Consider the following 26,985-nt stretch of genomic DNA (forward strand, 5'->3'; position numbering starts at 1 on the left):
TTTTTAATTTTTATTCATGAGAGACACAGGCAGAGGGGAAAGCAGGCTCCATACAGGAAGCCTGATGTGGGACTTGATCCCAGTTCTCCAGGATCACACCCCGGGCTGCAAGTGGCGCTAAACTGCAGCGCCACCAAGGCTGCCCTCTATTCAGAGGGTTTATTTTTATTTTTTTAAAAGATTTATTTATTTATGAGAGAGAGAAAGAGACAGAGACACAGGAGGAGGGAGAAGCAGGCTCCATACCGGGTGCCCGACGTGGGACTCGATCCCGAGACTCCAGGATCCTGCCCTGGGCCAAAGGCAGGCGCCAAACCACTGAGCCACCCAGGGATCCCCTATTCAGAGGGTTTAAATTCACTTCCATTTGTGACTGAGTAGGCAAGGTACTTAGGAGTGTCTCCAGACAGACTTAAGGTAGACGGACCATACTTAAGGGTATGAAATCAAATGAAAGGACATAGGACTCTGTAGACTGGTTTCCTAATCTCCAGTCCAGGATTTTTCAAGTAATTTACAGACCTAACCCATCCCCCACACGTCAGGTGGATGCATGCCAAGTGCAATGCTTGGTGAACACACCTGTTTCACTCCTACTTCCATCTAGTGACCAGCTCAAGTGGAGAGCCTATTTCACCAGTAAGTGTCATAGGTATCCAGTAAAAGGTAAAATGCCAGAGAAGGGCCAAATACCTATCCTTAAGTACTAGTGACCCAACCATGGCCAAGACCCTTGAATCACATCTTTTATCTCTGCCAGCCAGGCCATTTGGGGACATCTTTTCCTTTGTTTGTTTTTTTTTAAGATTTTATTTATTCAGAGAGAGGAGAGAGAGAGAAAAGCAGGCTCAATGCAGGGAGCCCGATGTGGGACTTGATCCCAGGTCTCCAGGATCACACCCCGGGCCACAGGAGGCGCCAAACCGCTGCGCCACAGGGGCTGCCCTGGGGACCTCTTGATCTCACTAGGAATGGGTGGGTGAAGGGGGAGATCAGGCTTTCATTAGTCCCCACCCCTATCTAGAGCAGCACCAGTTATCAGCAGATAATCTGCTACAAATTCTGACCTAGTAAATCCAAGTGGGACTATGGCACTCTATGGTTGGTTTGAGATCCTCAGATTGGTGGCTCTCAATCCAAAGTAGCAGGGCCCACTGAGAAGGGCCTGTGGGCATTCCCAATTGTGTGTGTGTGTGGGAAGGGGGGGGGGGGGAGGCAGTAGTAGAGTGGCCCAAGTTCTCTCTAGGTTATGTGACAGGCTGAAGCCAGCTTAAAGATGCTAAAGAACTCTGCACCTGAGAATGTCAGTAGTTCTTTTTTGGAAAACAGTTCACACCTTACCAACCAAGGGTGTCCAAATGATGAAAGGATTATCAGGCTCAGGACAGAACTAGTCCAAGCTCACAAAGGCCTTATATATTTTCCCACGGACTCTCACCCACCACCCAATGTCTCATCATATCAGTCTAACACATGCTGCAGGCAGACACGGATCTTTTTTTTTTTTTTTTTAATTTATTTTTAATGACTGAAAGAAATCTAAAACCGCAGCTTCTGGAAGAACCACTTATTCTTGCCAGTCTTGTACCTAGAAGGGGGAAGAAAAGGACACCATTGAGAAGAACAGTGAAGCCAAATTCCCTTCATGGACAATAGGGCCCCCATACTCCAAAATCCACCACTCAAATCCATTTACCTCTCCTCAAACTTGACCTTGGCCTCTCGTCGGGCTTTGCGTTTAAGAGCAGGGTCTCTGAAGACATCCTTGTTGACGACAGTTTTGTCCAAAGGGATATCCACAGAGTACCTGGCGACAATAGTAGGGAGGTAGATCAGCCCACAAACTGCCAGAGCCTTCACACAGCCCAAGGACTCCTGGGACAGACATTAGGGTGTTAGGGTCTGTCTCCATAGGAGTGATTCGCAAAGTCCCAAGGATATTCTTTGGAAATTCCCAATTAAGAAGACTCCTTTACATAGACTCAAACCACTAAAATACTTCACATTTCATTCTCAACTTTCTATAGTGACTATTTTTCTAGCTAAGGACTTTCACTTTATTAAATCTCCTTCACTATGATCATGGTGGTTGGCCAGCTTTCCATTTGGAGCATTTTAACATTTTATTTATTTGCGAGAGTTCATGTGTGCACACAGAAGCAGGGGTAGTAGCAGCAGAGGGAGAAGCAGGCTTCTGACTCCTCACTGACTAGGGAGCCTGAGACAGGGCTCGATCCCAGGACCCCAGGATCATGACCTGAGCTAAAGGCAGGCACTTACCTGACTAAGCCACCCAGGCACCCCTTGAGTCATTTTATTTAGCCTCGTTCAAGTTGTGTGTGGGCAGGGGCAGCCTAACTGTTGACAGTGCGAAAGCTGGGTGACTAGTTGCTGAGGTCTCACCGTTTCCCAACACCTGAAGAGACAGCTCTAACCTTTTAAGATAGCTTAAAAGTGGGATCCCTGGGTGGTGCAGCGGTTTAGCGCCTGCCTTTGGCCCAGGGCGCGATCCTGGAGACCCGGGATCGAATCCCACGTCGGGCTCCCAGTGCATGGAGCCTGCTTCTCCCTCTGCCTATGTCTCTGCCTCTCTCTCTCTCTCTCTGTGACTATCATAAATAAATAAAAGTTAACAAACAAACAAACAAAAAAAACAATATTAAGATAGCTTAAAAGTAAACATGCAGCCTCCAGCAGCAAACTGTAAGGCACATAATGCTGGGTTTTGGCAATCATTGTTCAGGACTCTCTCAAATGCTGTGTTTCCACATAACTGGTGCACCAAGATAGTGTGTATGATGCACAACGCTGTGTAAGCCCAGGGACTAAAGGGCTTGGCAACCAAGTGGAATGAGTTGGGGGGGAGGTGGTTTGATTTACCAACCATTTTGGAAAGCCTCCAGTAACTAACTTAAGAAGTGGAACAGTGATAGAGATCAGGCCAGATCCCATGCCTGTATTTACTCTGAATGCAAACAAATCAAATTATTCTTATCCAATACTTAACAGAACTTATAGGTGGGGAAACGGGGAGCAAGCTTAGAAGAGATTTTTAAATCCTGCTTGGCCAAATCAGGTAAGCCATCACAGAAAATGGAAGAACACAGCTCCATGTTGAATTAAAGAGGCAACACCGGAAAGCACCACCACTTTGTAAGAGACACAGGAAAAATGATGGCTCTTCCCCATACTAGAATGGCTACAAGGCTGTCTCCTTATTCAGCAGGACAGAGGCAATATAAGACCCTTTCATTCCCATTCCCGAAATGCTCACCTTGTGGGCATGAGGTGATTGTAGTTATAAACTTTCACAAAAGACTTGATCTTTGACCTCTTGGCGATTTTCTTCTTGCCCATGGCAGCTGTCACTTTTCGGGGATAGCGGTCAATTCCGGCCACCAGAGCATGGCTGTAGGGACGGTCTGAGGTGCCATCATCAATGTTCTGAAGGAGCAAGAGTCAAATGTTATTGACCGAGGGCCTATTTAGGCCCTGTGCTAGATGTGAGGCATGTATGAAAGGAACATCTCCACTCCCAGAGTCTGGGACCCACGATGGGAAAACCCCCCCAAGGCTAGTCCTAGACCTTCTAGCATTCTGAGTGCTGTGCTAACAGAGGGTCGTGTTCACTCCCACAGGAATCTGGAAAGGCTCCTGGGAGGTCAAAGATTTAAAAGGGGCAAATATTAACATTAATGGAGTGCTTGCTTTGTATCGAGCACTGGTTCTTAGGACTTTACATCTCTTAACTCCGCCTACCATTGCACTGCTAGTAAGGACGAGAAGCAGGATCCCAAAACTGGTGGCCTAACTCCAGAAACCAGTCTCAAAGAGATGGGGGAAGGCAAACCCACGGGTGCGCTGTCCCCCCTCCGTGGCCCCACAACAGCCCAAAGCAGGTGTACCTTGCCAGGGCTTAGGGGAGCTCTCATAAGAGGCTACAAGATGTAGACAGAAGGCCAATGTCAAAAGGCCAGAATACGCCAAGTGATCGCTTTGACTAGAAACAATTTCTCCTCCTTTTACAGAATCCCAGCCGCAGCACCTTATTTTATTTATTTATTATGAGAGACACAGAGGGAGAGAGGCAGAGACACAGGCAAAGGGGGGAAGCAGGCTCCCTGCAGGGAGGCCGATGTGGGACTGGATCATGAGACTCCAGCCAGGATCACGCCCTGAGCCTCCCAGGCGTCCCGCACCTGATGGTTTTCATCTCAGTAGACTCCCCTACGGGTTACGTCAGGACTGAACGTGACAACACCTGTAAAGCGGTGTCAGACACAATGGAAGCGCTCGATACACGCTGGCCACGATTATTTTTTAACTCTCCCTGGTAGAGGCCGCGTTATGGGTTAGGCGCCCGATTCCATTCATTTTTGTTTTTACCTTGCACCTTCCTCTCTCAAGAGTCCTCTCGCATTCGCCCTCTCCCGCCCGCAATGCTCGGGGACTAATGCCCCAAGCTAGGTCCTGGATTCCAAGCTCGCAGGCCCTCCCCTAAGTAGCCCCATCACGAAATGCAAGCGCGCAGCAGAGGCTCGGGGGGCTGCTACCTTCACGATGACCGCTTTGCGTCCGGAGTAGCGTCCGGCCAGGACCAGCACCACCTTCCCGGGTTTCATGAACTTGCCCATCTCTGCAGAGGAAGGAGAAGGGTCCGATCTGAAACCCGCAAGCCGAGACTGCAGGCCCGGAAACTACGACGGCGTCCCTATCGTCTCGGCCCAAGCCGCCCGCCGGCCCTGCTCGCAGGACAGGACCGCTCCGAAGCCGCCAGAAGCCGAACAACGGAAAGCGCCCGGTGCCGCCCCGTCACTCAACCCCCGGGCCGCGGATGGCGGCGGATTGGAACACCCTGCCCAAGCCTCTACTTACCGACACCAGCCACTCCAGCCTACAGCAGAAAGGAAGAAACGGCACTTCCGCTAACCTTTCACCCCGGGGGAGAGTGGATCTCACGTCCGGTCCCGCCCCTCAAGCTTGTCCCGCCTCTCGAAATCCGTTGCGGGCGGAAGAAGCTCCTGCGGGGAGAGCAGGCCTCGGTAGCTTATTTATTCAAATCAAACTTTATTAGTAGCTTCAGCAGTGGGCAAGAACAAAGGGGTCCCTTTCTCCCGCGTAGGCTGGAAGAGCAAGGAAGGCTCGAAAGCGCGCAGATTTTGGAGCCCGCTGCTCTGAGGCACCCTTGATTGTAGTTCCTTTTTCGGACGCTAGGAGGAGACACAGTTTGCAATTGACCTTTATGCTTTGCAAAAGTCAGCAGCCTAGGACTTCTGTCACTGTGCACTGTGAGGCGTAAGAAGGGAGAGACGGAGGTCAGGCAAGAGAGCTTACCTCCATATTTATAGAGTCTAGTGATGTCACAGACATTACCGACTGGAATAAGCAGTGAGGGAGGCGAAGGACAACGATGGTGATAATCACTGAGCCCCTACTCTGTGCTAGGCTTCTTAGGTAAGTTGACAGCCCATTTAGTTCTCCCAACCCTGTCTGCATCTTGGGTATTTTCCTACCATTTAGACATGAGGAAATTGAGATTCCAATTTCCTTAACCTTAAATTGAGGTTAAGTTACCTATCTGAGGTTGATCCTAATCGGTAGCACAGATGAGACTCAAATCTAGGTTTGAACCCAGGTCTAGTTGGTTCTCAAACTGAATTATTTCCCATCATTCACTGGAAGAGTGATTTTATCATCATTTTTTTTTAGAGTAGGCACCATGCCCAAGATGGGGCTTGCATTCAGGACCTTGAGATCAAGGGTCACCTGTTCTACCGACAGAACCAGTCAGGCATCCCTGGAAGAGTGTTTTTATTTATTTTTTATTATTATTTTTAAAGACTTTATTTATTCATGAGAGACACACACACACAGAGAGAGGCAGGCTCCTTGCAAGGAGCCTGACAAGGGATTCCATCCCAGGTCTCCAGGATCATGCCCTGGGGGGAAGGCAGTGCTAAACTGAGCCACCCAGGCTGCCCTGGAAGAGTGTTTTTAGATGGTTCTTCAGTTGTCTTCTGAGTTCAAGAGAAGGGGATCCCTGAGTGGCTCAGCAGGTTTAGCGCCTGCCTTCGGCCCAGGGCATGATCCTGGAGTGCCAAGATCAAGTCCCACGTCAGGCTCCCTGCATGGAGCCTGCTTCTCTCTCTGCCTCTCTTGCTCTCTGTGTCTCTCATGAATTTAAAAAAAAAAAAAAAATCTGAGTTCAAGAGAAAGGAAAACCATCTTACAGCCTTTGCCTGTCTGAACACTGAAGATCTAGGGGATGGTCTTGGGCAAGATCTGGAAACAATAAGGTTTCATCAATTCCCATTGTAAGGCTCTCCAGGGACCACATTTCCCTGCAGCCCTCACAACCCCATTCCAATGGTTTATCACAGTAACTATGTACTCATATTTTTTTATTTAAATATTTTATTTATTTATTCATGAGAGACAGAGAGAGGCAGAGACATAGGCAAAAGAAGAAGCAGGCTCCCTGCAGGAAGCCCGATGTAGGACTCGATCCCAGAACCCCAGGATCACGATCTGGGCCAAAGGCAGACGCTCAACTGCTGAGCCACCCAGGTGTCCCTCATATTTCTATATTCAATTAAAATCTTTTAATTTGGAATATGACATTTTAGAGTTGGAAGGGACCTCAGAGATAATCTGTTCTGGCCTCTGAGAGAATAGTTCTGGAGCAGCAAAGTCACAGAGATGGTGACGCAGAGCAAGTTCTTATTCCCAGTCCAATGTTCTTCCCACTACACCACACCACCCTGCCCTTTTCCACATCCATGGTCTGGTCCCAGCTTCCTTATACGCTGTTCCCTCTTTGCTCTATCTCTCTTGGAAAACAGAAACCAAATCCTGAAATCTCGTAATTGCCTTGGACTCTTCTCACACTCTCCAAATCAAATTAGTACTAAATCCTGTGAATTTTTCCTTGCTTAAAAGGCAAGTCTTTTTTTATTTTATTTATTTATGATAGTCACACAGAGAGAGAGAGAGAGAGAGAGAGGCAGAGACATAGGCAGAGGGAGAAGCCCGGGAGCCTGACATGGGATTCGGTCCCGGGTCTCCAGGATCGCGCCCTGGGCCAAAGGCAGGCGCCAAACTGCTGCACCACCCACCCAGGGATCCCTCCCTTTTAAGTCTTTTATGTCCTTTTCCGCTTGCCCCCAACCAGTCCAGCCGCAGTTTTTTTTCTTCTCCTCCTCCAACTTTTGTGTGCGTCAGAATTGCTTGCTATGTTTATGAAAAATGGATTTCTAACCGAAGAGATAACAACTCCAGTCTGGAGTGGAGCCATATGATCTGTAGAACTTATTTTGGGAAGTTTCCCTCAACTTTTTTTTCCCCCTCAACTCTTAAATCCACCATTAGCACAAGAGCACAAGTGGAGGGGGGCAGGGGCAGAGGCAGAGGGAGAAGCAGATTCCCCACTGAGCAGGGAGCCAGACTCAGGGCTGGATTCCAGGACCCCAAGATCACGACCTGAAATGAAGGCAGACACTTAAGTGACTGAGCCACCCAGGTGCTCCTGCCTTTATGTGAAGAACTTGGTAGAGCAGTGGCTGTCTGTCCATCTCCTTATGGCCTAGTCCTTTGGCAGCAGAAATTTCTGGTGGGGGCAGCCCGGGTGGCTCAGCAGTTTAGAGCCTGCCTTCGGCCCAGGGCCTGATCCTGGGCCATGCCATGATAGCATGACAGAATATAGAGACCATAGCATTTTTAAAAAATATTTATTCATAGAGATGCAGAGAGAGAGAGAGAGAGAGAGGCAGAGACACAGGCAGAGGGAGAAGCAGGCTCCATGCAGAGAGCCTGACGTGGGACTCCAGGATCATGCCCTGGGCTGCAGACGGCGCTAAACCGCTGCACCACCCGGGCTACCTGAGACCATAGCATTTGGATTCAGGCAACTTGATTCAAATCTCAGCTCTTCCATCACATAAATCTGAACAAAATGTTTAACTTCAGTTTACTCAGCTATATAATCGGAAGAATATTGCCCTTACATGTAGTGAGAATTAAATTAGGATGACTTGGGATGCCTGGGTGGCTCGGCATTTGAGAGTCTGCCTTTGGCTCAGGTCGTGATTCTGGGATCTGGGATAGAGTCCTGAATTGGGCTCCCTGCAGGGAGCCTGCTTCTCCCTCTATGTCTCTGCCTCTGTTTCTCGTGAATAAATAAAATCTTAAAAAAATAAATTAGGATAACTTAAAAATGCTTCCCATGATGCTAGCACAAAACCTTGATACAAATTAGTCGGAGGATTAGAAAAAGGTATTACTGGGGTGATCCAGGGCTGTGCTATAGAACTATGGCAGTTATCATCCACCCTAAATGATATCTGGACTTAAAATTGCCAGCTCCAGGGGCGCCTGAGTGGTGCAGTTGGTTGGGTGTCTGACTCTTGGTTTCAGCTTGGGTCATGATCTTGGGGTCCTGAGATTGAGCTCCAGGTCAGGCTCTGTGCTCAGTGTGGAGTCTGCTTGAGACTCTCTTTCCCTCTCCCTTTGCACCCCACTCTGGCACACTGTCTCACTCTTTAATAAATAAATATTTAAAAGTAAAAATGCAAGCTCCAAAAATGCCATGTATGGGGAGATGTGCTGTGGGCATGAGACCATAGGCCTGGGTAAGATGGGAGGATAATGTCCGGGGGAAAGAAAACACCACCAAAGCTGAGCTGATCCAGGGTAGAGGGCCAAAAAGAGGCAGAAAGGCCAAGTGCCAGACATCACTCAAGGAAATATTGATCTGGATAAGATGGGCTAATAATGCAGACAGACTTATAAATGAAAGCCAAGAGTCTCTAAAGTCTTTGTTGAGAAGCTACATAAAATACTAGGATTTTATTAGCAACCACAGATATATCATTTTCCACATTTTATATTTATCCTGTTTCACACAGCGGGAGGGACTAATTCTAATGAATTATCAATTATACACCTTAAATAACATGTTGCTGAAAAAAATTAAGTTAAAATGCACTACATAATAGTGCAGACACAAAGTGCAGCTGGCAATTAATACATGAAACAATGCTGAATCAGTAGTATTGAGATCCCATTTGGTTTTCCAGAAAGTGATACACTTTGCCCATCTTTGGTCAGTCCTGGAGCAATATGCAAGCTGATAAATATGAACTAAAAAGGCTAAAATACTGAAGACCAAATAGGATCACTCTAGAGTCAGTTTTGAAAGGAAGTGTTCAGTCCCTTGTATGTTGACAGTGATCTGCTGTTGTCCTACCCCCGCTGTAATACCTACTGTGTGATCAGACCTCCTCCATCATCCATCCTCCAGGCCAAGTGGAATCACAACCCTGGGAGGAGCTGCTGCTGATCACTAAAGTGTATTCCCATTCACACTTGACTTGGGTGGCAAGGAATCTCTTGAGGAGTATACCTCTAGCCTATTTACTTCCAATAAGATCGTGTCAGCGCCTTGGTGGGAAGTGTGCATGGGAAAGGGTATATGCCAGAGGACGTGGTACCAGAATAATGGCTGTCATTACTCATCAATAACCAGCTCTAAACCCAAAGATCATTGTCGGTGCTGTGAAGAGGATCACCTTGTCAGGAACAGATTTCAGTTCTTACCCACAAAAAAGGGCTCACATCAAAATCAACTTGTGGTAAACTTCCTCAGAAATGCTGTTCTCAGATATCCCCATTTCTAGTTTTAGAGGCAACTATGGAACATATACAGCCTCTCCTTACCTCAGGGTCAGGAAGAAAGGGGCATTAGTATTCATAAAGGAATTTAAATTCTGGCCTTATGACTCTCAAACCTGCTCCAAGTAAAGGAATAGGGCTCTCAGCTTGACTGACAGGAGCCTTGAGTTGAATGTCTTCTGGGACCAACAATTCACTTATGTTGTCACTCATCACCATAAAGAGAATGGTTAGAGAAACCTGGGTTTTGTAAAAAGCAGATGTGGCACAACAAGGTGGTCCATTAACTGTATGCCATAGTTGATTTATTTTACCTAAGTTCAAATATATGTGCCCATGTGTTATACACCAGGGCAGAACCTTTGAACAAGAGGGTCTCCAGCATCTCTGAGATGCTCAGTTGATGGGGAAAACAAACTTTGTAGTCATTTGGCTAGGGAAATTGTCTTTAACCCTTTAATCCTACTCTTTGTTCCTATCCTAGAAGACTAACCATCTACCCCTATTCTACTGAGGAAGGTGCTGGTGTAGGGCCAGGATAGTCTCATCAAAAGGCATCTTTGATGTTCTTGAGCTGGCGCACAGCCAGATCCACAGGGAGGCTGAACTTGAGGCTACTGAGGCGACTGAGCAGGTTGAGGGCGCTCTCGAAGCCTGTGTGCGCCATGTAGCTCCAGGGCTGGTAGTGGGGCTCGATGAGTGATCCTGACTTGCAGATTAGGTTCACCCAGGACACAAGACGCTGCTCATTCAGTGCCATGCACACCAAGGCCTTCAACTCTGAGTCTGCACTGCGTTTAAAAGGGTCGTGCTCTGTTAGCACCACATGGATGGCTGTCAGTAGGCTCTGCTTGGGGGTCACAACGGTGCCTCCCATAACTGGCAGGGCAAATGACTGGGACAACTTCCGGGCTGGGGATTCCACATAAGCTCGGCCATTCTTAGCATGGTAGTACTTTACAAAGAGCTCCCATGGGTGCATGGCCTCGGGGGCCGAGGAGAAGGCTGGCAGCAGACAAGCAATGGGGGCCATGACAAGGCTCATCCCTGGTGAGGAGGCGTAGAGCCCATGGGCCAGCAGGTCCCTTACAGCCACTGTCAGCTCCTTCCGCACAGCCATGGTCAGCTCATCCTTGCCTCCCAGAGAGAGGTCCTGGAGGTTGGCAGAGGTGATTACATGGTCGTGCGGCTGGTGCCTCAAGGCTAGCTGCTTCACTCTGTCTACTGATATCTCCAGCCTCTTCAGTAAGGGGGAGTAGTCCCTGTCAGCCTGGCCCCTCTGCCACAGGGTTTGTGGGATCTGGCCCGTGGCGCAACCAAACTGGCTAACAGCAAAGATCTGGAGCACTGCCAGAGCACGCCGCATGAGTTGCAGCCCTGTCTCCTGAACCTTCTTCACGTCTTCTGCCTTTGCTGTTTAGAAAATGCAATGACTCATTAGTTGGGGCCATAATGTGCACAGAGGTACATTCAACAAGTTATGAGCTGAGTTCTAGTCTTGCTTCTGAGCCACAGTATGGGTCCCACATGAAGCCAAGAGCCACGCCACCTAGGATGTTACTGGACTTAACTGTTTTAATAATAGCTCTATTGAGATCTAAATCACATACCATACAATTAACCCATTAAAGTATATAAATCAGTGACTTTTAGTAGACTTGAGAGTTGTGTACCCACCATCCCCAAAAGAAACCCTGTACTGCTACCATTTCCCATTCCCACTCTCTCCAACCCCTTAAGCCCAAGGCAACCACTAACCTAGTGCTTCTCTCTCTAGATTCCCCTATTCTAGAAGCTGTACTTACTTTTACTGTTTCCTGGAGGCAGTCTGCTGCTGCCAGTTCTGGTGGAGCCACTTCCTGTCTTCCCACTGGCCTTGCACTCACAGTGTGCACTGTCGGCCTGCAACGGGCTTCCCACTTCATCTGCAATCAGAAGTTACAAAGAACAGGAAAAAGAGTATTTCCTAGTGCCTACCACATGATAAGACTTTTATAAATATCATCTTATTTGTATGGAACATTTACTAACTCAATAAATATTTGCTGAATGATGGAAGCATGAATCATCCTTTCATGGGTGAGGACAGTGGGGTTAAAGAAGTTAGGAATCTACTCAAGGACCCGAGGCCAGGAAGTGGCAGAGCTGGGATTTAAACTATTTGGTTCTTGGGGTGCCTGGCTGGCTCAGTTGGAAGAGAATGTAACTCTTGATCTTGGAATTATGAGTTCAAGCCCCATGCTGGGTGTAGAGATTACTTAAAAGTAAAATCTTTATTTATTTATAAAATATTTTATTTATTTATTTTCATTTTTTTTTTAAGATTTTATTTTTATTTATTTATGAGACAGAGAGAGAGAGAGAGAGAGAGGCACAGAGACACAGGCAGAGGGAGAAGCAGGTTCCATGCAGGGAGCCCGACATGGGACTCGATTCCGGGACTCCAGGATCATGCCCTGGGCTGAAGGCGGTGCTAAACCACTGAGCCACGCGGGCTGCCCTATTTATTTTTGAGAGAGAGAGAGAGAGAGAGAGAGAGAGCGTGCGTGTGTGTATGTGTGTGTGTGTGCGCGCGCGCAGCATGAGAAGGGAGGAAGAGGAGAGGGAGAAGGCGGCTCCCACCTGAGCAGGGAGCCTGATGTGGGACTTGATCCCAGGGTCTTAGGAACATGACCTGAGCTGAAGGCAGATATGTAACCAACTGAGACACCCAGATGTCCCCAAAATAAAATCTTAAAAAAAATAAAATAAAAATCTCTTTTCTTTCCATTCTACCATGCTGCCTCCTTTACTGAGTGATCAAACCTCCTATGTAGTCCATCAAGAACTGGCACCTTTAGGTATCAGTACTTGGATTACATATAATTATTAGGGCATCTGTCCACCTTCTCTTCCCATCCCCTCCTCTGACCTTGGATGAAGTTGATGAACATTTCGAGGTCTCGGATCTGAGTTTTCAACTGCTCAACCAATTGTTCTTTCACTCGGGCTGGGTTGACAATCTGAGCCACAGCTGCATCCACACGCTGCCGGAGCTCCTCAGTTGACAATGAACTGATGTCTTCATTCAAATTCATGTCCAATTTCTTTATTAATTCATCTATGATTACCTATCAAGACAACAAGTAATGAGCATTTGGAAATTCCCATTGGAATTTTCACTTTTTTTTTTAAAAGATTTTATTTATTTATTTATTCATGAGAGACACAGAGAGCGAGAGAGGCAGAGACACAGGCAGAGGGAGAAGCAGGCTCCATGCAGGGAGCCCGACGTGGGACTGGATCCGGGGACTCCAGGATCATGCCCTGGGCCAGAGGCAGGCGCTAAACCACTGAGCCACCCAGGGATCCCCCTCATTGGAATTTTCAGGGAGACGGTTAGGAAGAAGGAGAATATTTGCAAGAGAAAAATGCTCCCTACCTTTAAATGGAAATCAAAGATAGAACTCCTAAATGTGTGAGGAAATGATGTAACTGCTGATCAAGGTGAGAGCACAGACTACTTCTCCTATAGTAACAAGGACCCTTGGTTCCTCTCAGAAGAAATGGCTCCTCTCACTGCAAATTTTCTACCAGGCCAGGCCACTTTCAGGAGAACAACAATGTGAATAAACCAAAGTGGCTGATGATCCAAAAAGGCTCAAAGCTTCTCCCAGGGCCTCCAAGAGAATGAATACTGATTTCCTTTCATTTCTAGTCCTCCTCCACCCTTCCTGCCCTACTCTACGCAACCAAATAAAAATCTCTGCTAAACATCAAAGTGTCTTATAGCCAAAATATCCCGGTGACAGTATTGGAACAGTTTGAAATCCAGATAATTTAACTCCAGCTCAGCCAGAGAAACAGCCACATCACAGTGAGACAAACATGTTTGTAGGGGAGACTGAAGCTGTACTCTGCCAGCAGACTTACCTGTCTACCCAGGTGTTGCTTAAATAAATATGGCATTAAAGACAGTCTGGATTCCTGGAATAGTTATCAACTAGTGGTGGGGAAAAAAAGCTAATTTACATTGTAGGATGTGCCCAAGTGGAACTGTTTTAACAATCAAATGAAAAATTACTATTGTCATTATTATATATTACTATTCTTACTAATAACCACCCAAAAGAAAGAGCTCAATTATCATATTATAAGGCTTTGGAACTTGTGTTTCCATGTGTGAATCAAGACGTGTCCCACTTCTCTTTGATTTGCGCCAGCAAAGGGATTCTCATTAAGGCCAAGGGTGAACAAGCTAAAAAAGAACGTCCTGTGAATGCCAGAAAGGACAACATAACTTTAGGTTAGTGGTGGGGGGCGCCTGTAGTGTCTGCTCACCCGCTGTCTTTCCAAGACCACGGACTGTGGCAGGGAGTCATAGTTGCCCTCTTGATAAGCAAACGTTTCCAGGTCATCTAGCTGGGTTTTGAGCTGTAGTATAAGTTCCTTCTGCTTTTCCCTCTGGGTTTCCAGACGTTCTCGTTTTTCCTGCTCACTCTAAAACAAGAAAATACTTAGGTCTATTTCATAGGAAAAGGAAAAACCAGGGCACATTAAGAATCCTCTCAATCTTATAATAATGACTAGTGAAACATATAATGTTTCCAAATAATCCCAATGACATACAGTACTCATAAGATAGATTCAAAATGAGAATAAAGATTTCATCCAAGGCAACTTACTAAATAAGTTTTCTTTAAGAAGATACTTGTCCTTCATGGGAAGTAGAGTATGAATATAATGAAGCCTTTTGTTAAGACAGCTTTTCTACCCCCCTGCCCAAAAGGTCTAGTTAGGATTAAGACAACTTATCTTAGCCAAGACAGCCTCCCAGGAACTAAACATGCCATCCTCCACAGCCAATTACCACAGATCAACTCCTGAATACTTTCTGCAGCCAAAATTTGCAAGAGAATCTAGAGATAAGGGTGTAGAGAAAGGATTTATAACTCATAACCGGTTTTCTTAAGGTTCAAAACCCCTCCAATGTGTTATAGACTTCTGTAAAATCAAAAGAATTAAAGCAGGTGCCTGGAGCAGTGAAAAAAAAAAACAAAATCCCAAAGCCAAGGAATAGGAGTGGGAAGGTAACCATGTTAAAAAAATAAAAGAAAAAAAAGAAAAGGTCTGGTAAGTTTCCCTACCAGTGAGTCCTTTCTCCACTGTTGGCTGCTGGGTAGTTCCTGCATTTAAATGATTAAAAACCCTTCAGGGTGGTAATCTTGCTAGTACATTCTCAAATACTAGTTCTTCCTTAACTTTGGGCATCAAAAACAAAACAAAGCAAAACTAGCAAGTCACGTGCGGGTGTAAGGTTGCATTTTAAACCAGCAGTCTATAAGATATTAAATTTAACCTTCAAATGGTACTTACCAAGCCCTCCAGAAGATGAGAGAACAAATGCAAAAGAACATATTTACTTTTTTTGTTCAAACTATTTTTAAAAAAACAATCTTCCTACTTTAGCTTTATTCAATATGAAAGCAAGCCTTTTCTCAGGGTACTTCCTCAGGATATGCCTGAGTGTCATGGTTTCTTAGAATCCTATTCCTCCCCCCTACCATGGGAGGGCCTAGCTATCCTTCAGGTTTCCTAGATCTCCCTAGGCAAGGCTGACCACTTCTCGCTATGTGTTCTGTTCACACTTCTTCTCTAGCTCCTCGTTTTGTTTTTTTTTTTTTAAGGTTTTATTTATTTATTCATGAGAGACACAGAGAAGGGGGGCGCAGAGATACAGGCAGAGGGAGAGGGAGAAGCAGGCTCCCTCTGGGGAGCCCAATGTGGGACTCGATCCCAGGATCCACAGGATCACGCCCTGAGCCAAAGGCAGACGCTCTACCCCTGAGCCATCCAGGCATCCTACTCAAGTCGCTTTGTAATTCTTTGTTGAGGATTCTGTCCCCCAGACTATGAATTCCTTTAGAGCAAAGGCCTTGACTTTGCACCCCCAATGCCTAGCACCATGTCTGGCACAGGGTAAGCTCTCAATACACATTTGCTACATGCTACTGAACTAAAACAAGCACAGAACAACACATTCCAAATAATGAGTTCTGACTGGATGACATGGTCTAGCCAGATCAAGGAGAAAGAACAGGGAAAATCTGTTTTTGTTTTCATTGTATCCCAACTTTGTGGAAGCCAAGAAAGAAGAAGAAGAAGAAAAAAAAAAAAAAACAGGGTATGAATTCCGATTCTGTTTTCACGAGTATGTCTGCCAAACTGTCATTTGCCATGGAGGTTACAGTGTGCTATTTACTGGAATGGGGGTAAATGAGGGTAACAGGAGACAATGAGCTCCGGTTCCAGGCAATGAATAATGGAAATCATGGCCAGTATGCAGTGAGATAAATACTGCTTTTAAAAAAAACTAGGACTAATAAGAAGTAAAAGCATTTGGCTCAAACATGTCCCCCCACTTAAGTATTTTTTTTTTAAGATTTTATTTATTTATTCATGAGAGACACACACAGAGAGAGAGAGGCAGAGACACAGGCAGAGGGAGAACCAGGCTCCATGCAGGGAGCCCGACGTGCGACTCGATTCCCGGTCTCCAGGATCATGCCCTGGGCTGAAGGCAGCGTTAAACCTCTGAGCTACCTGGGCTGCCCCCACTTAAGTATTTTATGTAATTTTGTGTGCATCTGTTGACACCTGATCAGGTAGTACCAAAGTGGTGCTATCACTTTTTTTTTTTAAGATTTTATTTATTTATTCATGAGAGACACAGAGAAAGGTAGACACACAGGCAGAGGGAAAAGCAGGCTCCCTGCGGGGAGCCTGATGTGGGACTGGATCCTGGATTCCAGGATCACGCCCTGGGCCAAAGGCAGATCTCAACCACTGAGCCACCCAGGCATCTCTATCACTTTCTTCTTTCTTTCCTTTCTCTTTCTCTCTTTCTTTCTTTCTTTCTTTCTTTCTTTCTTTCTTTCTTTCTTTCTTCTTTCTCTCTCTCTCTCTCTTTCTTTCTCTCTCTCTTTCTTTCTTTTCTTTTCTTTTTTTTTTTAAGTTGTCCTGTTTCCAAAAGTGAAAATGAATAACCAAAGAGCACCACATTCACACAGAAACTTTGATGTTCCTCACTCCTGAAGAGGAGGACTCTGGCCACAGGAATTCTTTCTATGCTTTCTATTCCTTAAGAGTCTGGCAATTTAAGGTGGCTGCTCCTTGTGTAAGGAGCTGTGGGCATGTGGAGAGAAGGGTGGAACAGTAAACACAAGACTGCACTGGAAACATTTCAGATTAAAATAAGCCAATATCTGCTACTGATAAGTCTTCTTGATTAAAATTTCATTGGGAAGAAAGGAACAATTGGGTTGTAACTTGACGAATGAAAAGATGGAGAAGACAACAAGTCTCTTCAACACCTCCAACAAGCTATCTGCGACTGTGCACTTCCAGAGATTCAAAGAGTGTAAGGAAATATTCCCTTGGCATGGCATACTGACTCTCATTACTCAGTGGAGGATCTTGTCACAGTTAGCAACGGGGCTTCATTTATAATTACCTAGTTATTAGGCAGGATGGGCAAGGGGGTTTAAAATACCAGCGTGAGGAAATGCATATAATCAGGAGTCGTGTTTCTTTTAATTACTAAGTGATCCTGCTGTTCACGGAAGCTCCCATCCACACAAAAGTCCAAATACTAAAGACATTTTCCCGATTCCCAGGAAACAGGAACAGGCATCTAAATTTCCATGGATTCCAGTTCACTTGCCCTTCATCAGCCAATGTTCTCAACCTCAGGTCGGGGTACTCTATCGGCAAATGTGCTCAGGCCATAGGTACATTATGAAGCAATGGCATGGTGAGCGGGAGCAGCACTGCTTCGGTTGGTTGCTGTTGCCCTCTGAACACTCTGCTCACCACTCTTCCGTCCCGCACGTCACCAGACTTGTATGTCTTTCCACACCTTAGGTGGACACCCCTCAGCATCAGGTTCCCAGGCCTGTCCGCCTTCCCTGCAGCAAGCCTCGCACACCTGTCTCACCACCACGTCTGGGACGCGCGTAGTCCTCACCGAGACCGGCCGGCTAAACGCCACTTCTACCTCCGCCCCCTCAGCACTGCCACCCACCTAACCCCCTATTCCCACGTCCCTCGGGGCCCGGCCCCGGCTGGTACCTGGTTCTCGCTCCGCAATCGTGGCCGGTCCCCTGGCAGCCCATCGCCATCGTCGCTGGCGGGGTCCTCAGGCCCCCCGTAACCCAGGACGTGCGGGCAGCCGCGGAACGCGAAGTCCTCGAGCTCGCGCAGGAGGCGCTGCTGCTCCGCGGGCGCCCCGCGCACCACCTGGCGCAGGCGGAACTGCACTTGCGCGAAGTGCGAGGACAGCGCGAGCAGCGCCGAGTCCAGACGCCGCCGCTCTGCCCGCAGCCGCCGCAGTGTGCGGCCGGGCGAGTCCGGAGGGGAGCCAGGGGCCGCGCCGGGCTCCTCGGCCGCCGCCTCTTCCGAGAACGCGGCCGTCCCAGGCCCGGCCTCCGCCACTGCCCCCACCGGGGCCCAGCGCACTGCCTCGCACGGTGGCAGCGACTCCTCTTCCTCTTCGTCCTCGTCCTTCGCCTCTGGACCGACGGCTGCCACCACCTTTACCGGCTCTGCAGACGCTTCGACAGCCGCCATCTTCCCGGAAACGCCGCCGCACGTCAGCCGCGCCCCCTCGCTGCCATGGCAACGGCGCGCTGTCCGGGAAACCCGAAGGGGCGGGTGGGCGGAGCTACACGTCAAATGGTTCGCGGTCACCAGAGGCGGGCCTTCCCAGATGAAATCGGGCCAATAATTTTTTATTGAGCGCCTATTGTGAATCAGACACTGGATGCACTAAGCGTTGGAGAAACGGATGAATGAAGCCGGGACAAGACCTTCAGTGTGCATCTAGTGTGGCCCTTGTCCTGGCTCCCCGCGGGTGGGGCGTCTGTTCCTAATCTGTACGTTTCTGGACACCCTGAGATATGAAGGGCTGCCGGGATTATGCTCTTCCTCTGTTTCTCCGGAGTGCAGATCCCTTGGCTGAAGGGCCACGTTCCCCCTTCTTCTAAAGCCTTCCCCACCATATAAGGAGAGGCAGCTGCTGGGGGCGTCCCCAGGATCTAAAGATAGCAGTCCCTGCCTCAGGACTCCAAATGCCACCGGGTAGCGGGAGCCGCCATGGCAAGGTGAGTGTTTCCGGTTGCCCTGTTCCTTGGATATTGCTTGTCCCACATTTTCTGGGCGCTTTGGGTCCTGTGAGGTCCCATGGAAACTCCAGATTCCAGGTCTCTCTAACTTTGGGGTGGAGAGGAAAGTGTGACCTGAATGTTCTCCATAACTCCCCGCCTCTCAACTCTGACACTCTATTCTTCCCAGCCTCACACCCCCACCTCACCCCCACTCCCATCACTCACCTTTCACCCCCTTCTGTCTTATTTACCTCCACTTTGACAGGGCCCGTTACCATAAAACGTCCCTAAATTTTCCCCTCCTTCCACCTTTCCCAAATGCCCTCAGTCTCCCCTCTCCCACCCCTATGAAGCCCCACCGCAACTCCTCTGCAGGCAGCATGCTCGGACGCTGTGGTACGACCGGCCCAAGTATGTGTTCATGGAGTTTTGTGTTGAGGACAGCACCGACGTCCATGTGCTCATTGAAGACCACCGTATTGTGTTCAGGTAATGGCCCACCTCTCTGGAGCTCCTGGTTTCCAGGAGCCTTTCCCTTCTGATTCCCCTACGCTCAGCCTCCTGCATTGATCGCCTCAGCTCCATTGTCTCCTCAGCTGCAAGAATGCCGATGGAGTGGAGTTGTACAACGAGATTGAATTCTATGCCAAGGTGAACTCCAAGGTAACTGTGGGGTGTGACATCAAGGTCTGAATAAAAGGCTGCCTGGAAAATTGGAGATTCATTCTAAACCTCACATCCTAAGAATGAGGCTCTCTCTCTGGCAGGACTCCCAGGATAAGCGCTCTGGTCGCTCCATTACTTGCTTTGTGAGGAAATGGAAGGAGAAGGTGGCCTGGCCCCGACTCACCAAAGAAGATATCAAGGTAGGTGTTTGGGGAATGACCTACTCTTTCTCCTGTGTTACCTATACACCTGGAGACATAGGTCTGGGAATCACCCTTGGCTCCTTTCCCACCAACGTTCAATCATTCACAAAGTCCTATTTGACTTACTAAATATTCTTGAATCTATTATTTCATCTTTTCCTACTTCAGGCCTTATCCATCACTGGATGAGGTTTATTGCATATTTGTAGCCCTACCCTCAGTGCATCCTTTGCAATGCTCCCAGCATGGTCTATCTAAAACACACATCTGATCCTGTTACTCTTCCATCTAAGACCCTCCAGTGGCTTCTTCCTGGCTAAAAGTTGAAAATTGGGGGGTGCCTGGGTAGCTCAGTTGCTTAAGCATCTTCCTTTGGCTCAAGTCATGATCCCAGGGTCCTTGGATGGAACCCTGTGCAGGGAGCCTGCTTCTCCCTCTCGTCCCCCTCTTGTATTCTCTCTTGATATCTCTCTCTGTCTCTCAAATTGATAAATAAAATATATTCTTAAAGATTTTATTTGTTTATTCATGAGAGACACACAGAGAGAGGCAGAGACATAGGCAGAGGGAGAAGCAGGCTTCCTGTGGGGAGCCTGATGTAGGACTCGATAAATAGTTTCAATTATTTATTAAGAAAATAAATAAAAAAAAAAATTAAAAAATAAATTAAAAAAAAAAAAAAAAAAGAAAATAAATAAATTCCCAAATGCCTTGAGCTGGAGCTTTAGATAGAGCTGTGTGCACACCACACTTTAATCCCTTTCATTAGTTCCCTAACTCTTTCAGGCATTTGAGTTTGTCACTTTCTGCCCTTTGGAAGTGAATCCAAGCACCATAGCATGACATAAAAGCTCATGACCTGGCTATTCGTTCCTTCTGTAACATTATATCCCATTAGTCTCTCTGCCTTAAACTTCACATTCCAGCCACAGCAAATGGCCTGCAGCTCTTTGGCACACACCAGTCTATTTCTCACTAATTTACCTTTGCTCAAGCTGGGCCTTCTTCCTGGAAAGCCTCCATCATCACTACCAGTGCCCACCTAACCCTTGCTCATCCGTGAAATCTCTGCTACTCTAAGAAGCATAGGTTCCTATAGCCCCCTTCTGGATTTCCATAGTATCCCCTGTGTAAGCCATTACCACACTTTCCACATTGTATTATAATGATTTATTTAGTTTTCCCTTCCCTACTTGCTTCATGATGGCTGGGACTATATATCAAACATTTTAGTAATTCCAATGCCAAGCTCAGAGTCTGGCCCATAGGATATGTTCCATAAATGGCTGTTAAATAAATGAGTGACTGACTTCTTTCCTTAAGTGTGGGAACTTGGTACATGGGCCTCCAAGGGTTTTCTCTCGACTCCAGGGAATGCAGCTTGTCTATCTTGCTTGGTTGACTCCCATGATGCTTTATGACGTCTTTCTAGGTGTATTATTTCTAGTTGGTTGGCTTCTGGAGGGCCAAATTTCTATGCTTTTCTAGACCCTATGATGCTTGGCATTGTGCTTGGCACTTAGTAGGTTCCTGGCAAATCTTTGTGGAGGGTGATAATAACAGCCTGGAGAGGAATTAGTCAAAGAGGTGCTGTTGGAAAGACTGTGCTCTCACTGACCTTCTTTTCCCCCAAGCATGCCTCTGCGCACATGGCCATGCTCTTCTGGGCACTTCTGTGCTTCCTGCCCTGTAATGCTCTGCGATTTCCTCTTGCAGCCGGTGTGGTTATCTGTGGACTTTGATAACTGGAGGGACTGGGAAGGGGATGAAGAAGTGGAGCTGGCTCAGGTGGAACATTACGCAGAGGTAACACCATTTTCTGCCCTCCTGCCCATTGTTGTGTCTCCCTCCACACATTTCTCTGGAGGACTGTCATCAGGGCTAGACAGACATATATGAGCACCCCTCATTGGTGCTCATATTCTTTACATGTTTTGTGCAACGTTTATTTAGTGGGACAAGAGAAATGAACACTAGTGAAACCATATACATGCCTTTACTCACTAAGTTAACAGAATTCTGAGAAAGTTTGGCAAAACCTTTCCCAACTCTTCTGTAATTCTTGTTCTTTCTTCTGTTTTCTATGTGTGTGTATGTTTTTCCTGAGCCACACAAGTTCACCGAAGCTCAAATGAAGCATTATAAAAATTCACATCATAAAACAAATTACTAGATCCCGTTAAGTTGCACCCTACCATACATTATTTGGTTTTAGAATTTTAGCTACTAATTATTCAAGTTGCAAAAACACCAACAGACCCTAACCTGGATTAGTAAGGAAGGATGCTCCGTTGTGTGTCAATTTCCTTTTAAAAAGGCGATTGGGGCACCTGTCTGGTTCTGTTGGTAGAGCATGGGACTCTTGATCTCAAGACTGTTAGTTCGAGAGCACCCCTGGTGGTGCAGCGGTTTAGCACTGCAGGCAGCCTGGGGTCTGATCCTGGAGACCCAGGATCGAGTCCCATGTCGGGCTCCCTGCATGGAGCCCATTTCTCTGCCTGTGTCTCTGCTTCTCAGTCTCTCTCTCTCTCTGAATAAATAAATTAAAAAAAACAAACTTATAAAAAAAAAAAAGACTTAGTTCGAGCCCCATGTCAGGTGTTACTTAATAAAATCTTAAAAGAAATAAAAATAAAAGTAAAAATAAATGAAAAGGGGATCAATTTATTTTCTCCAATTCGTTCCAGTGATGTGTGAGGGGCTGTAAAGATAGGGCAATTATTGGGCTGGGACCATTCTCCTGTGGTCCATCAATATAAAGGTTGCTCTCCCCTGGCTCTTCTCTCTTGTAATTACTTTTATCTTTCCACTAGCTTTTGAAGAAGGTTAGCACCAAGAGACCTCCCCCTGGCATGGATGACCTGGATGTAAGTAAAGTCTGCCCTTCAGCCCTTCAGTTTCCTTTAAGCCCTAAAAAAATAAGAGACTAGAAAGCTCTTACTGTGGTCCCTAGCACACAGTAGTACTTCTCAGTGCATGTCAAATTTGAATTTGACATAGGAAGCCAAATGTTCTTCTGCAGGCTGTAGAAAACCCCAGCAAGACCCTCCTCCCTCCATTTCCCCTCTCCTTTTCTATCTTGGAGCTGACCTGGCCCTGTTGACTGTCTTTACAGCTGTAATGAACAGCAGCATGAACTGAAATTCTGAAACCAAATGATGCTCAACACAGGATTGTTTATTGAGCACCAGGAGTTGATTTTATTTTCCAAAGTATAAATCCTTCCGTATTAGCCTACCAGGAAGTTGTGTGATTTGGAAAATCACAAGAAAACTTGAAGAGCAGGAAGGAGTGAGAAGAGTTTGTGAACACAAATGTTTACTGTTTGTAGATTCTACAGGTGCTATTGTCATTTTTTTCTTTTCCCTAGGATGATTCTGACAGCGCTGACGCAACAAGTAATTAACTTCTGTGACAGCAGAGCTGGGGAAGAAGCTGGGGCATCATCCAGTAGCTCCAAAAAGCTAGGGCCAGGGTCTTTGCCAGCTCTTCAGCTGTGGGGATCTGGGATCTCTGAACTTTCCTAGAAGCTCTTTCTTTTTTTAAAAATTTATTTGAGAGAGAGAGTGTGTGTACACATACATGTGAGCAGGGGGAGGAGCAGAGGAAGAGGAAAAGAGAATCCTAAAGCAGGCTCCCTGCTGAGCGTGAAGTCTGACATGGGCTCGGTCTCAGGACCCTGCTGAGATCATGATCAAGAGTCAATTGCTTAACCCACTAAGCCTACCAGGTGTCCCTTTTCTGAAGCTCTTTTTAAGGATCCTCTTCATATTTTATTTCTTCTTCCTAGGCACCTGAAGAAGAAGGTGCCGAGATGCATCAGATGGCAGGATAGGAGAGGAATAGACTGTTGGGGCTCCTTCCTTTCTCCCAGTTGGCTGTAATCCTTGTGTTTAGGCCACTCATCAGGGCTCTCTTGAGTATTTGAGCATGAGTGTGTACGTGGTAGAGCAAAAGCCAAAGAAGCAGCAGGTAGATTATAATAAATCTGTAAGAACTGTTTTCTGTCTTATTTCCTTCTTGCACTTCTTCTACTTGAAGGCAAACCTTTTCTACCTCTATTGTTCCTCTCAAGGGAGGGGTGGGTGTCACAGGTCCTGTCCTCATTGTTGAGATTGGAAGCAGAAAGATGTTGGAAGCAGGCTTGTAACAAGCTGGGGGATTTCTCCATATTCATATCAGTACTCCTGTTTCTCAGACCATAATCAGCCTTTTGCTATATTGCCACCCCTAGAACTGTGTATGTACTGCCATCCCTAGAACTAGCCAGAAACGCACCTCAGTTTTCTACATTCTTCAGAAATTTCTTTATATGTTCAAAGCTAATTGTTATATTAGTTAATAATGCCTTCGTCTGTTTACTCTTCTATTTGTTAGCTACCCCATTCATCCATAAACATTTTTTGAGTGCCTTAAACAAAATGCCATACCCAGACTTTGCCCTTGAATTCATGGTAAAATACTGAGGTTTGTTTAAATAATTGAACTTTAAAGGTTATAATGGTAATATAGAGACATAGTTTAACAAAATAGTATAGAAGAGTATAGAATTTATTAAAGTTTTTTGGGAAGATTTTATTTATTTGAGAGAGAGAGAGAGAGAGAGAGAGAGAGCATGTGCATATGAATTGGGGGTGGAGGGGCAGAGGGAGAGGGAGAAGCAGACTTCCTGCTGAGCAGGGAGCCCAATGTGGGGCTGGGTCCCAGGACTGCAAGATAATGACCCAGGTGGAAGGCCAACTGATTGAGACACCCAGGTGCTCCGAAGGGTATAAAATTTAAAGTAGAATGTATATTCCCTCAATAGAGGTAACCACTGTTAACAGTTTCTCTGATAAATTTCTATGTATATACACTCTACACATAAATTCCATTAATACCTATACCTTATATAATTATATTGTATTATATAGTTATCTAATATGTAAAGCAGGGGTGCCTGGGTGGCTCAGTCCATTAGGTGTCTGCCTTCGGCTCAGGTCATGATCCCAGGGTCCTGAGACTGAGTCCCACATCAGGCTCCCTGCTCAGCAGGGAGTCTGCTTTTCCTTTCCCTCTGCCCCTCCCTCCTTCCCGCTCATGCTCTCTCTTTCTCTCTCTCTCTCTCTTTTTTTTTTTTAATTTTTATTTATTTATGATAGTCACACAGAGAGAGAGAGAGAGAGAGAGAGAGGCAGAGACATAGGCAGAGGGAGAAGCAGGCTCCATGCACCGGGAACCCGATGTGGGATTCGATCCCGGGTCTCCAGGATTGCGCCCCGGGCCAAAAGCAGACGCTAAACTGCTGCGCCACCCAGGGATCCCTCTCTTTCTCTCTCTTAAATAAATAAATAAAATCTTGAAAAAAAATGGCTCAGGGTTGGTCCCAGGGGATATGGAGAGCTGGCAGCATGTCAGCAGAGCTGGGAGTTGGGTTCGCACTGGGTGCAGTGAAAGAGCAGGTGCAGTAGGTGGTGGTACAGCTGCTGTGGGATCTCTCAGCCATCCAACCCTGGCCAGTAGCAGTCAGCAAAACTAAATCTGCAGGCATGGTGATTGAGGCCTCCAGTCATGGCCAGGGGAGAACTATATTCAAGAACTGCTAAAAAAACAAAACAAAACAAAAAAACATCAAATCCTTAAATTCTGTTGTGTCCTGAGATCAAATCACACTTCATTCATTGGTCACCTACAGAAACAAAATGTCAACAAATTGATGGCTGTTCCCAATCTCTTCATGCTGAAAACACTGGATTCTGTGAAGTTGGCAGACAATGTGAAAAGCTAGTGGTAGAAAAACGGTTCTCCTGAAAAGTTAACGGTTATGGTCCACGTTAACACCAGTGGAGAGCAGAGTAAATGTGGCCTTCTACCTTCAGAGACAGTAGCTATAGTGGAACACATGAATGCCAAGTGTCTCAGCTTAGAATTCGTGGAGCTGATGACCATACGAAGCTTTGGATATGGTCTCAGTCAAGGACCAAATGCAGACTTCCAGGTGTTACTATCTCTCCAAGAGGAGCTGTGTAAAAAGCTGAACCCTATTAAGCAGGTAGAGCTAAGTATGGGCATGTCCATGGACTTCCAACATGCAATTGAAGCAGGATCTGCTTCATCTGCTCAGTAGGGAACCAGCAGTGGCTCACGGCCGGTGGGCCTGTCCAGGAAGACTAACCACACACTCCATTTTGATATCCCCTGTGTTACAGCACAACCATGCTTCTTGTGACCTGGAGAGAGTACGCCAATGCCTATATGTGTTGATAGAAACCATCTGTACTTAGGATCTGACATAAGAAGCTCACTTCAGGTAGTGGCTTTGGATTGGATTTCAGAAATCCAGACATTCCCACAGAACAGATATCAAATCAGTAGCCAGGAATTAAGTTTAGTGTTTTTTTTTTTTTTAAGATTTTGTTTATTTATTCATGAGAGACATGAGAGAGAGAGAGGCCAGAGACATAGGCAGAGGGAGAAGCAGGCTCTATGCAGGGAGTCCGATGTGGGACTTGATCCCGGGACTCCAGGATCATGACCTGAGCCAAAGGCAGACGCTTAACCACTGAGCCACCCAGGTGTTCCTGAATTTAGTTTTGAATCATGCCCAGGAACACCAACCACCCCATGAATGCCTTCCCCAGGTTAAAATGTGGCCACTGATGCCTATAATCACCAAAGTGAAAGCTCTGAGCTTTTCTCCCTTGAGCTCTCCTGTGATGAGAATTCAATGCTATGATTTCTTCTCTACCATAATCCTTTTAATGGTGATTTCTTACCAAAGACCAATGAATCTCATAGCTCCCCAGAAATTCCTTCAAGGCCAGTTCAGTTTCGCAGTTTCAATGAGATCTGGCTTTGAGGTTCCCATCCCCACCAAACATTTTCCAGGCACATCTATATAGCCTCCCTTCCCCTGCTACATTGATAAGCCAGAATTTTGTAACTTCTTGATTGTTAATAAATAGCAAGATCTTCAAAAACCAGAAAGCACAATCCTCAGATATTCATAGTAGATGACTTTACTCTGCCTTATGTTCTAGATGTTTTTCTTTATTCAAGCCCCAGTCTTTAATTTCATGAAACAACTTTCAGAACCAGGTGCTGCTGAATGTAATTTTGTAAAACTTAAAACCATTATGATTACTGTTTCAATCAGAATTATAACATGATGTTTCAAAGTGTATTAAATAAAAATGTGCCTTTGAATTGTACCATCTAGGGACAACTGGGTGGCTCAGCGGTTGAGCATCTGTCTTCAGCTCAGGGTGTGATCCTGGAGTCCGGGATCAAGTCCCGCATCAGTTTCCCTGCAAGGAGTCTGCTTC

The 26,985-nt window shown here is 46.4% G+C and overlaps 3 protein-coding genes and 1 pseudogene across 5 annotated transcripts; 2 read left to right on the plus strand and 2 right to left on the minus strand.

The window, feature by feature from the left end:
- Positions 1-1,495: 1,495 nt before the first annotated feature.
- On the minus strand, positions 1,496-4,999 carry RPL27 (ribosomal protein L27). The gene is made up of 5 exons (XM_025987123.2): positions 4,876-4,999; positions 4,554-4,636; positions 3,275-3,444; positions 1,697-1,807; positions 1,496-1,588 (listed from the first exon to the last, which is right to left on the minus strand). Exons 2-5 carry the CDS (start codon positions 4,632-4,634, stop codon positions 1,540-1,542), a joined length of 411 nt encoding a protein of 136 aa, XP_025842908.2. The 5' UTR covers positions 4,635-4,636; positions 4,876-4,999; the 3' UTR covers positions 1,496-1,539.
- A 3,811-nt stretch (positions 5,000-8,810) lies between these two features.
- RUNDC1 (RUN domain containing 1) lies at positions 8,811-18,276 on the minus strand. Its single transcript, XM_025987117.2, has 5 exons — positions 17,779-18,276; positions 13,990-14,148; positions 12,581-12,779; positions 11,475-11,594; positions 8,811-11,082 (listed from the first exon to the last, which is right to left on the minus strand). Exons 1-5 carry the CDS (start codon positions 18,274-18,276, stop codon positions 10,217-10,219), a joined length of 1,842 nt encoding a protein of 613 aa, XP_025842902.2. The 3' UTR covers positions 8,811-10,216.
- A 178-nt stretch (positions 18,277-18,454) lies between these two features.
- PTGES3L (prostaglandin E synthase 3 like) lies at positions 18,455-23,682 on the plus strand. Of its 3 annotated transcripts, none has more exons than XM_025987122.2 (7): positions 18,455-18,809; positions 19,166-19,301; positions 19,409-19,475; positions 19,580-19,678; positions 21,398-21,487; positions 22,495-22,548; positions 23,052-23,682. In XM_025987122.2, the coding sequence occupies exons 2-7, from the start codon at positions 19,234-19,236 to the stop codon at positions 23,085-23,087; spliced, it is 414 nt and encodes a 137-aa protein (XP_025842907.1). In that variant the 5' UTR covers positions 18,455-18,809; positions 19,166-19,233; the 3' UTR covers positions 23,088-23,682. The 3 variants fall into 3 exon arrangements, with proteins under 3 accessions (XP_025842907.1, XP_025842906.1, XP_025842905.1); XM_025987121.2 differs by having other exon boundaries at positions 18,671-18,809; positions 19,188-19,301; XM_025987120.2 differs by having other exon boundaries at positions 18,672-18,809; positions 19,141-19,301.
- A 1,236-nt stretch (positions 23,683-24,918) lies between these two features.
- Positions 24,919-25,905, plus strand: LOC112910812 (pyridoxal phosphate homeostasis protein pseudogene; annotated as a pseudogene).
- The last annotated feature ends 1,080 nt before the right edge of the window (positions 25,906-26,985 follow it).

The sequence above is a fragment of the Vulpes vulpes genome, chromosome 2 (assembly GCF_048418805.1).
Source record: "Vulpes vulpes isolate BD-2025 chromosome 2, VulVul3, whole genome shotgun sequence".
NCBI classification, from domain to species: domain Eukaryota; kingdom Metazoa; phylum Chordata; class Mammalia; order Carnivora; family Canidae; genus Vulpes; species Vulpes vulpes.